The 11989-nt window shown below is 35.9% G+C and overlaps 1 protein-coding gene across 3 annotated transcripts; it reads right to left on the bottom strand.

Annotated features, from left to right (window-relative positions):
• Positions 1–844: 844 nt before the first annotated feature.
• On the bottom strand, positions 845–7267 carry LOC107910299 (N-acylphosphatidylethanolamine synthase). Of its 3 annotated transcripts, XM_016838108.2 has the most exons (8): positions 7252–7267; positions 6997–7055; positions 5109–5190; positions 3638–3925; positions 3430–3557; positions 2654–2739; positions 2142–2279; positions 845–1307 (listed from the first exon to the last, which is right to left on the bottom strand). In XM_016838108.2, exons 4-8 carry the CDS (start codon positions 3844–3846, stop codon positions 1011–1013), a joined length of 858 nt encoding a protein of 285 aa, XP_016693597.1. In that variant the 5' UTR covers positions 3847–3925; positions 5109–5190; positions 6997–7055; positions 7252–7267; the 3' UTR covers positions 845–1010. The 3 variants fall into 3 exon arrangements, with proteins under 3 accessions (XP_016693597.1, XP_016693596.1, XP_016693598.1); XM_016838107.2 differs by lacking the exons at positions 5109–5190; positions 6997–7055; positions 7252–7267 and having other exon boundaries at positions 3638–4116; XM_016838109.2 differs by lacking the exons at positions 5109–5190; positions 6997–7055; positions 7252–7267 and having other exon boundaries at positions 845–1193; positions 3638–4116.
• Positions 7268–11989: the final 4722 nt, after the last annotated feature.

Raw genomic sequence — 11989 nt, 5'->3', positions numbered from 1 at the left:
TCGAGCTTTGAACCTTGAATTATATTAATTATATTAAAAAATATAATTATTAAATATGTATGTTTAATAATATTAAAAATTATAATATTAGATATAATATTTTAAATAGTTCTAAAAATTAAAAATTATTTTTACTATAATAATATTGAGCTTGATTCACATTAATTTTTATATAAAAATAAATTACTCATAAAGGAACTCTTTTGTAAAAAATAATGTACTCTCCTCAAAAGGAAGTAAAGTTAAAAAAAAAATATTTTTCATTAACCAAGTTATTTTCCATGAAATAAATATAGAAAAATGCAAAAAAAAATATTTTTTAGAAATCAGTTTTTGGTGAAACAAACGTACCCTAGGAATGAGAAAGAAGAATGGAAAATTCTTGAGACTTCTTGCAAAATGAGGTAAATATTTCTCTACTTGGTGCAATTAAGCAAATACATCGATATAATAAATTTCTTAAAAAAGTAGAAAAAGTTAGAATGAAATTATAAGCATAAGAGAAGATCCAAATTTGTTCGCTATCCTTATAAAATAATTATTCATATTTGAATATTGAATAATTAAAAAAGCATGTATGATATTTTAATTAATTGATAGGTCGTGCAAGCAATGGATTGGTCTTTCCCACCAATTTTTATGTACTTGCATGAAAGATGATTTTTTTTCTTAAAATTGATAATGCACGATGGTACACTTACTTAAAAATTTGATAGTAATACTAAATTTAATATTTATGATGTCATGAAAAAACCCAATGTTGTGCATATTGTTGATGCTATTTATTAACCCGTGACACTTTGTAAAAATCCCAATCTTTCAAATTGAAACCAACCAACAAGTAGAACCAAAACAGGAACCCTCTAGCGCCAAATCAATTAGATCTGTCCTACCAAGAAAAATAATCTTTAAATTCAATAGCCAAACTTTAAAAAATACAATCCACAACTGGGACAACTATCCAAACTTTTGTATTTCCTCCTCCATTGCAAACTTAAGAAAAATCTATTTTAGGAACTTTTAGCCAAACTTCGTAACTCCTCCATGACAGTTTGTATTTGCTGTGAAATAGTTGAGTAGAGGCATCTCTGCGCTGCTTCATCCAAATCTAATCCATGAGAGGAGATAACGGGCCATCCTCTAGACGTTGTTGAAGAAAACAGATGATCACCACGAGACTTTGAAATTGCCACCTGCCTCATTTTAGGAATATCAAATTCTAGAGGCTGTCCAATCATAATTTTTATTTTCTTATTGCATAATGGAAAAGGAGGCCTTCTGTCAAGAAAAAACTTCTCCGGCATCACCTGTTGAAGACCCCAACCGACCAAACAGCTAAATTTTATTTTTAAGTTATTTCATGTGAACATTTAAATAAAAAAGAAGCTCATCATATTTTCTCTAGTTTCAACATGCAATTCAATGCAATCCAAGTTTCAAAGAGCCGCTACGTGAAAACCATATGTAATATACTTCTGCATATTGGTCTAAATATCTTATGCAAGAGACACCATCCACAAATGAATTTAGCAGCCAAAAACCATGTCTGTACACTTTAATGGCATACGAACTGGGTTACACAGCCCGAAATTACTGTCTTCAGTGATGTGATTATCCAAGAAACAATAACAATAACAACAGTATATGGAACTTTCAGCCAGCACTTGTAGGCTCCATGCCAGAGGATCAATACGTAAAAGAGAAGAAGCATTGGCAAGAAAAAAAATACCTTTTGTTTTATTTTATTAAATCATTGTTCACCTAAGTTCAATCGAACCCTTTAATCATGGAGTTGCATTTCATTAGTCAATTTCATTTTGCTGACGACAATAACAACAGTAATCGAATATTGTTACTATGAATCTTCCAACGCAAGCTATTACTGCATCAAAACAAGACCTAAACTAGGGAAACCGGTTTCCTAAGAGGGTTATGGTCAAACTGGCATATGTAGATCAAATATCAGAGTCGCAGAATGTTCACAATCATGGTTCATGGTGGGTAAAAGACATCTTTTTGATGCATAAAAAGAGTTTTATTGGAAAGAAATTTATACAAACCCAGATAATTAATTCTACGAGCTCAACAAACAAAATCCACTCAGAGGAAACAAAAAGGGCAACTGATGGAAGATATCTAACCTCTTCAAACCCACTATGAACCATAGGAAGAACTATAGGAGTCACATGGCCACGAACAATCAGACTAGCCGTTCCCCATTTTAATCGTCTTATAGGTGCATCTTCTTGGGATACTTTACCTTCAGGAAATGTATGTAGCTGCCAGTTAATAATAGAAAATTTAGGAAGCTCAATGCCATGAAGTAGCCATATTTGAGAAAGGAATCTCATTACTGCAACAAAAAATTATTTACAAGTTTTAGAACCATTCTATAAACAAGTGTATTAATCAATGGAAGTACACAAGCCTGAGCAATTCTCAATCTCTTAAGGAGTTCGCTTTTCTCAAACATAGTTTAATTCAAGGGTGTTCTCAGTAAAGTTAGTGTTGTTATTTCTTTTCTTGATTTATTTCCTTGAAAAAGGCTGTCTACCTTGATCTATTAATGAGCTCAGAAAAATCCAACAATCTCATGAAATAAAAGATTTACCAAAATTTCAAAATAACAATAGTATAAATTTAGGTGAAATACCCAGGCTCCATTGTTTAAACATTGAAGAGCTTCATTCATGTGTTCCTGATAAATTCCAGCACCCCTTGTAATAGGTATGCACTTACCTGCACAATTTACAATTTCAGAGACAAACTCTTACACTAAAACTATCCGGTCTTTCAAAACCCAACCAAATTGACAGAAGATATCTTCTATGTATAAACAAAGGTTTTAGTTAGTACCATAACTCATACAAGAAGTAACATATTAATTACTAATGATAAAAAATCACAATTCAAAAGGAATTTCCAACAATGCCTAATGCAAGTACCTATTATATGTAAAAGCATGATTTTTAAACGTCGATCAGTAAGGGCAGTCAGACAACAAACATTACATGCAAGGGCTAGAACCGGTCATGTCTTGAGCAAGATCAGACCCATGAAAGAGTCAATCAAAACCCGTATGTTTTGACCAAAGCCTGTAAAACCCAACTGTAGTGGAGGTGAACTGAGCATTCAGTAAGTGAAAGAGAATCAGAAGTCTGGTGGTAGACAGAGAATCTGCATTGGTGTGTTTCTTAGCTTATGCTAACTTATCTTTCGGCTCTAGATAGTAACTCTTAATCTAAATAATATTCTTCAACTTAAGATGGATGTTTATATGTAAATTCAAAATAATTGTTAAGTCAAGTGAAAGCTAACAATAGAATCGAACTGATAAACTAGTGATACGATAACTGAAAATAGTTTTTGTTAAAAAGACAGATAAGTAGAAGAGTGACAGTAGAGATGGGAAAGAAAACTGGGGCATACCGAGTCTAAAAAAATAAGTGAGTGCATAATTCTTAAAACAAATGTCTTCAGCAGAAAGTACCCATCGTGCCAAATTGGCATCCAAGGAGGGGAAACCTTTGAACCCCCAAAGAAGTGGATCATCCAAGCTGCAAAGCAGTTGAAAATATGAATCGTATCTAATAAGACAAAGTGAAGAAGAAAGAAGGATTCAAGGTGGAGCACCCACGTAGACATGTGATTGCTAACAGTGAGAAGTGGTATGCCAGGGGGTCGAGAGCGCACAAGACGAATGAGGGTATCAGCATTATGAACGGAGGTGGTGTTGAGAAGAGTTGCTACTGCCTTGGCGAATGCCCCCACTGCCAGAAACACCAGCTTCCTAGGTATTCCTCTCATGTGCTTCTCCTTACCTGCCCATTCCATTTTCCTTCCCATTTATTTCCTTTCCGAGCAAACCGCAACAGCAACCGCAGGGTCTTGGGTTCCTCCTTTTTCTAGCACCAGGCAGAGCCAGCTATTCATTGAGCATCGAAAGGAAAAGAAGAGTAAGATAGATCTTCATCTGGAAATCCAATTGCAGGAGTAGGGTTGACCTTGCAGGCCCGTATGCCTTCGGAATAACACTATACTAGGATGGCTTCTATTTTAAAGCACCAATAAAAATTAATTTTACTCTTCGACGGCATCTACACTTTTGAAGATAATCTAACAAGGCATAATGATTCTAGCGTTTAGCTTTTTTATTATTTTGGCTTTTAATTTTCAAATTTTAGTTCAATTAATTTTCTTTAGATGAACAGTTTAAGTGTAATTAATTGTTTATACAAATGATTATTTTAAACTTTTTATAAACTTTTATTAATTTTTTATATTTTTTAAAGTTATAAAATACACGAAAACTGCTATATTAATTACCAAGTCAACATCTGACCATGCATAAAATACCAATTTACTCCAAATAAAAGTGTAAAGTTAAAAAAAAAACAAATAAGGACCAATTTGATTTATTGTATTAAATTTTAAAAATTTCTTTACATTTTCACAATTATAATTTATATATTAGTTGGAGGAAATCGTATTATGAATGACGAATTTTTATGTATAAGGTAATCAACCTAAAAACTAAGATAGAATTAGATAATAAATTTCAATCCAAATTGATTTTTTATAATTAGGATAAAATTATTTTCATTGTACGGGAAAAATCATATTCTGAATCAATAACATTTATTTTAAGAAACATGTATTGTGTCATTGTGTGCATACAAGGTTAATTATAATTATTTAAAATTTATTTTTCTCAAAAATTTATACACGCACATAGAAAGAATATATATATATACATTTCACAGATGCATGCAGCTAAATTTATATGGAAGATAGAAAGAATTATATAAAAAAAAGTATATGCACACACATATAGATAGAAAGGAAGAATATATGAAAAGAAAATATATATATACACAAACAGATAGAAAGAAAGAATATATATACATGCAAATTTCACTTACGGATGCATGCAAATATAACAAAAGAATATATATACACACACATCTTACTTACATATGCATGAAGCAAAATTTATATGGAAGGTGCCAAATAAACATTAACTGACATGCAGACAGGAAACAACAATCAAATAAAACAGCACACATTAATGTTATTCTAAACAAAATCATGAGACTGTAGAGAGATACCTTGGGTCGATATGAATGGCCAAGTCAATTGAAGCCCCTCTTCAAACACTGCCGATGTCCTCAAAAGAGAAACCTTGTTTTGCTACATAATAAACAATACCAAAGCAAAGATAAGTACATTAGTCAAGCTGTAGTTGGATTTTTTAAAAAATAAACCAGTAATATGATTCAAATATGAAACTTTGAAAGAAAACTCTCACTGTAAGATAAAAAAGGCAAATATACTGTGTTCTTTATAAGGAAGAAAACAACACATAGTTAACATCTTCTAATGCAACACAATTACCATTCGTAACTACTTTGTAATATAAAACAACCTCTTCGGTTCAATTACATCCCTAATTCCAACCATGCCATGCATTTAGATATTACCTGAATATTTCAATCAAAATCCATTTCCAAATCACATACACACCAGCGCACAAACAATCCCAACTAAGTTCATCAATGAGCTCCACTCAACCATTTTAAAGAAAATCTACCCCAATCTTTACTGAAACCGAATATGCATTGATCCATGGACTGACTAATATGCACCACCTTAGTACTAGATAAAATGCAAGATTAACTAAAAAATTCACAAATCTTACACTCCAAATATGACCACGTTCGTCTAGTTAAAATTGAGGTTAATTGATCCCAAAATCTCTTTCTTTCAATTCAATTAGAAAACACACAACAACGCCATACAAACTGCATTTTTCTTTGAAAAATAAAAATCAAACAGCACTTGCATAAGGTAATAAATATCAAACCATTGGTCAAAGACAATTTTTAAATTCTGTTTAAGCTAACCCAAAACAAGCAATCAAAAGAATAAAAAAGTTATTCAGAACCAGAATGCATTTAGAAATCAACTAAGACAATAAACGAAGAAGAAATTAGTTATGACATCGTTAGAGAATATATCCAACACATCTTTTTTTCAGCCTCATATAACAACCATCAAGAAATAGCCAAATCAAAATTACGTTAAAGATTACAACTCAATTTCCCTTCATGTAAACATGCTACAAGGCTAGGTAACACAGATGAATATAATTCTATCTTTAACCAAACTCCGAGTATTTTCACCACATGGATATATCAATAATCACACAAAACTTCCCATTCAGCTGATATAGAGAGATACCTTGGGTCTACCTGAAACTTTAAATCAAAATCCATTTCCAAATCATACCCAACAGCACACAAACAATCCCAACTAAGTTCATTGATGAGCTCCTTTCAAAACTATTTTAAAGAAAATCTACCCAATCCTTACTGATGAATGCAAGCACCTAGCAGTTTGAAAAAAAAAACGTATATGCTTACACAAATCATGACAATCTCCACCGTATATGATTATGAAACCCAAAACGTCAAAAACCTTTGCAATTCGCAAATCGGTTGAAATTCTCCAATCCTTCAATTAATATCAATATTAACAAGTATCCCAAGTAGATTATTATTAATTTTTTAAAACTAAAGTATAGATTTATCGATAAAACTAAAAAACAGAATGTCACAACTCACAAAGAATGAAAAGGATATGTTATTACCATCCAGAAAAACTACCAATTAAACTCTACATGTGTCACAACTCCCAGTGGGTTCCTAGAGCTAAAATCAAGCCAACACAGATGCAGTAAACAATTTACATACGGATGCTTTTGTTCAGGCAATTCATACTTTTCCTAGTCTGTGTTAACATTCTAAAGGTCACACAGGCGGTAAGGCATTCGTTTAGGCAATTCATACTTTTCCTTCGAAAATGAAAAGAAGCTGAATAGCAACTATAACGAGTATAAAAGGAAAAGAAAAGAATTCAAATATATTGGGATTAAGACTAGGTTTCCTAGTTTTGTATTAGACAACGGAAATGCATAGCAAAAAGAAATTAACTCACCGTTCACCCACTTCAAAATCATGCACTTTCCGCCCGTTGCGACAACATCTTGAGGGACCCTGGAAGAAATTAGGTAAGGCCATTGACATTGCGTAATCCAATTAGCATTTATGCTAGAACTAACGGCCAATAGATCAATCAAGCAAAGAAAAGATTACTTAAAAAAAGAAGAAGAAAATAATCAGTGGCAGAAAGTACGGTAGGAATAAATTCGAAAAAGCAATGAAAATTCTTAAAATAAGGTGATTAACTTACCACTCTTTGAACCGTTTAACAGCGGGTTTGAGAATGTCAAACACTGCTTAACACAATGAAAGAAATCTTCCCTTTTTTTACTTTTGCTTACCTTCTACAAACTCATCTACAAGAATATATAGCATGCAGACGTACAACTACTGAAAGTAATAACAGTAATAACAGTTTGTTAACTAATAACTACTTAGTAACTGAAACAGTTACTCCTAACATTCCCCGTACTAATTAACTCTTGTCATCATTAATTGCTTCTTGACTTGAATCACACACGCATAGCTGTTCTCGAAATTTAGTGAAAGCTCCTACTGATAGAGGCTTTGTTAACACATCTGTAATCTGATCTGAAGCAGAAACATGCCCTACTTGTAGAACACTAGCTGCAACCTTTTCTCAGACAAAAAATAGGTCCATCTCAACATGCTTAAACTTTGAGTGAAGAACAGGATTTCCTGCTACTGCAACCGCAGTTGAACTATCGCACCAAATCAAAGACTTCTTAGGGATTGACACATTCAACTCAGTTAATAATGACCGGATCCAAACCAACTCAGCAGTGAGATGTGCGACACTCCTGTATTCTGCTTCTGCCGTCGACCAAGAGATAACTTGTTGCTTTTTGGAGCTCCAGGAGATAGGATTTCCCCCGAGAAACACACAATATCCTGAAGTGGACCTGCGATCATCCACATCAGAACCCCAACTTGCATCCGAGAACCCTTTAAGAAGAAAATTTGACGATCGAATGAACTTTAGTCCATAATTCAACGTCCATTGTAGATACCTTAGAATTCTTTTTACAGCCTTAAAATGAACATCCAAAGGTCTGTGCATGTACTGACAAACCTTGTTAACCGAGTATGCAATATCTGGTCGTATGATGACTATGTACTGCAGGGCCCCAACAATACTCCGATAATGGTGGTCATCCTCCACTGGGCTGCTAGAAGTAGACGAGAGATGACACGTAGTAACCATCGGTGTTGGCAAGCTATTCGACCTGTCCATAGACGCCCGTTTGAGAAGGTCCACAATATACTTCTTTTGGGACAGAAAAAGTCCTTGTGAAGTGTAACGAACTTCAACACCAAGAAAGTATGTCAGCTTGCCTAGGTCCTTTAATGAGAACTTTGCATGAAGTTGTTGGACAAAATGCCCTATAGCCTGAGCATCATTTCCAGTGATGATAATATCATCAACGTAGACTAGCACATAGACTAGCTGGGACTTTGATCGAAGAAAGAATAAAGAATTATCCGCTTTGGAAACTTCAAATTTCATGGACACCAAGAATTCTCTCAACTTGTGAAATCAGGCCCGAGGTGCCTGTTTAAGACCATATAAGGCCTTCCGGAGCTTGCAAACTAACTCCTCACCGTTGGTCCCTTGTTGTTCGAACCCTGGAGGCTGCACCATATAAATCTCCTCACTCAAATCCCTGTTTAGGAAGGCATTGTTAATATCAACCTGCCTAAGGGACCAATTTAATGATACTGCTAGTGCAAGAATAGTTCTGACTGTAGTTGGCTTGACAACAGGGCTGAACGTCTCTTGAAAGTCGATGCCCGCTTCCTGCAAGTATCCCTTGACCACAAGCCTGCCCTTGTATCGAGCAACTGATCCATCAGCGTTTCTTTTTATCTTAAAGATCCATTTACAACCAACCGCCCGACGCCCTTCAGGTAGCGGTATGAGATCCCAGGTATGGTTGGCAATTAAGGCATCGTATTCAGTTCGAGCAGCTTCAGTCCAAGCAGAATTTTGAAAAGCTTCGGTAATGGTCAATGGCTCATTTTCCATCATGACAGAGGCTAAGATTTTTGGCTTAAAAATTCCACTCTTTGACCTAGTCTGCATGGGGTGCATAGTAGCTACTATTGGAGCTCTTGTACAACCGTCTGTCTGATCACATGAAGGAGATACCGTCGTTGCAAGAGAACCATGAACTGAAGCTTCAGGAGAACCATGACCCGAAGAACAAGATGGTGCATAACTTGGTTGTGCTGCAGAAGAAGGTACCACAGAAGTGGTGTGGACCGGTGCTACCTCACTGATAGAAGAATTTCCAGAGACTACAACAGGAAGCATAGTCGGCTTCTGACAATAATCCCGTGAGGAAGTTGCTGGGAACTTTGAAGAAAAACCATCCTGAAATGGAAACCGACCTTCATCAAAACGAACATGATGAGTAAGATAAATACGGCCACCTTCATCAAGACACCTGAACCCTTTCATATTTGGAACACCACCAAGGAAAACACAAACTTTAGACCGGAAATTCAATTTGTGTTATTGAAAAGGCCTCAAATATGGATAACACGTACATCCAAAAACACGAAAAACCCCATAGTTAGGCTTATGATTATAAAAAACTTCATATGGACTTAACTGTTGTAATCCGGAGTAGGGAGCCTGTTTGTTATGAAGGCCGCATGCGCAAAGGCATAATACCAGTATTTTAACGATGCGCCAAACTGAGCTAGGAGGGACAACCCCATATCCACAACCTGTCTATGGTTCCGTTCAGCAACTCCATTCTGTTCAGAAGTGTAGGGGCACGTGACCCTATGTTGAACACCAAGACGAGAGAGTTCCTTAGCCAAAACACGATACTCACCTCCCTAATCCGTTTGTAGCATCTTGATAGATTGACCAAACTGAATTTTAACCATCTGATTAAAGTTGATAAAACATTGAAGAACCTCAGATTTGTTTTTAAGGAAATAGACCCATGTGTATTTACTATGCATATCAACAAACGATACATAGTATGAAAACCCATTTGAAGGCATGTGAGCTGGCCCCCAGACATCTGAGACCACAAGATCAAAAGGAAATTTGTAGACAGTTTGCGACAAAGAAAATGGAAGCTTATGAGCCTTGCCCATCTGGCAGGCTGTACAAATTTGATCCAAATGACTTTGTACAAAAGGAATTTTACAAGACTTCAACACACGAGTCCAGACAGTAGAGCAGAGATGTCCAAGTCTGTTGTACCAAAGAGTGGCAGTTGAAAATTGAGCACTGTTGATGAAGCACGAGCTGGACTTCAACTCCGATCTGTCAATACCAGAAGTAGACTTGGAAAACTGAAATCGGTAGAGGCCATCATGCATGTGGCCCTCGAGAAGAATCTTCCCTGTCTGAAGGTCCTTCACAAAACACAGATAAGGATGAAATTCAAAGTAAACTCCATTGTCTTTAACGAACTGCCCCACAGACAACAAATTTTTACACACAGTAGGAACATGTAAAACATGTTGAAGGTGTAGAAGTCTAGAACCAGCCATAACTGTAGAAGAACCTACATTAGATATAGAAGCAGACTTACCGTTGCCCATAACGACTTGTTCTGTACCTGTATATGGAGAGACAGACACCAGATTAGAATCATCCGGTGTAACATGATTCGTCGCACCCGAGTCTGGATACCAAGTCTAACCAGAAGTTGTGGATGAAGAACAAGAACACGAGCCAGAACAGTGAACAGGAGAGCATGCGGTTCTAGGAGTCAAACCATGAGCTTGATGAAAATTAATCGAAGGGTTTTGACCAAAGAAATTCTCATCAAATCGATGATAACAGTTTTGAACAATATGGCCAATTTTGCCACACAGTTGACATTGAGGTCTAGACCGAGACCAGCTACGACCACCACCTCTAGTTCTACCACGCGACCAGCCGCGGCCTGAACTACGATTACCTTGCCTGGAGTCTTGAGAACGCAAAGGTTTCGAATCTGCTGCTTCATCTTGATATTTGGTTAAGTTTGCCTGCACAGGAACTTCTGAAAGTAAAGCCAAATGTCTAGTTTCACAATCGAAAAGCATGTCAGTCAATAGATCTAAGGAGATGGACGTGGCAGATGCAAAAACCCGTATGGACTCATACTCAATGGAAAGTCCAGATAGAATAACACTAATTTGTTCCCTTTCTGTGACCAAACTACCAACAGCTGTTAAGCTATCACACAAAGTCTTCACCTTCGACAAATACTCTTTAACTGTCAAACCAGCTTTCTTAATCGAGTATAATACATGACGCAAACTCAAAATCTTAATATCGGACGTTGTACCAAAACGTCTCTCAATAGTGGTCCAGATAGCAACACTCGTCTTAGCTGCAGTAAGATGAACTAAAACTTCATCCGTAACCGTCGATAAAAGCCAAGAAGCAAGAAACTTATCTTGCTTTTTATGAACGAGAAAACCTGGATTGTCAACCAGACGACCATCAGCTCCAGTAACGACCGTAGGAGGAACCAAAACCGTTCCCAGTAGAAAGCCTTCCAGCCCGTAACCTTCAAGAATCAGCAATAACTGATGCTTCCATAGCAAGAAGTTGTGCTCTGCAAGTTTTACCGTATCATGTTTCTGAAAATACTGAACAGTCAACCCACCATTTCCAAGATCAGGTGACTGAGTTGCCCCTCCAGTGTTGGAGGAATGATGCGGAGTGTCAGATCCTAGAACTGCTTAAGTATTCATGGAAATGCAAAGAAAGATGAGAAAAAAAAACTGATCAGGAAAGAAAAATAGTGGCTCTTGATACCATGTCAAACACTGCTTAACATAATGAAAGAAATCTTCCCTTTTTTTACTTTTGCTTACCTTCTACAAACTCATCTACAAGAATATATAGCATGCAGACGTACAACTACTGAAAGTAATAATAGTAATAACAGTTTGTTAACTAATAACTACTTAGTAACTGAAACAGTTACTCCTAACAGAGAATGGGA

This window comes from Gossypium hirsutum, chromosome D02 (genome assembly GCF_007990345.1).
Source record: "Gossypium hirsutum isolate 1008001.06 chromosome D02, Gossypium_hirsutum_v2.1, whole genome shotgun sequence".
In the NCBI taxonomy this organism is placed as follows: Eukaryota; Viridiplantae; Streptophyta; class Magnoliopsida; order Malvales; family Malvaceae; genus Gossypium; species Gossypium hirsutum.
Note: the sequence above shows the minus strand (reverse complement) of the source record. Positions and strands in the feature narration are given on the sequence as shown.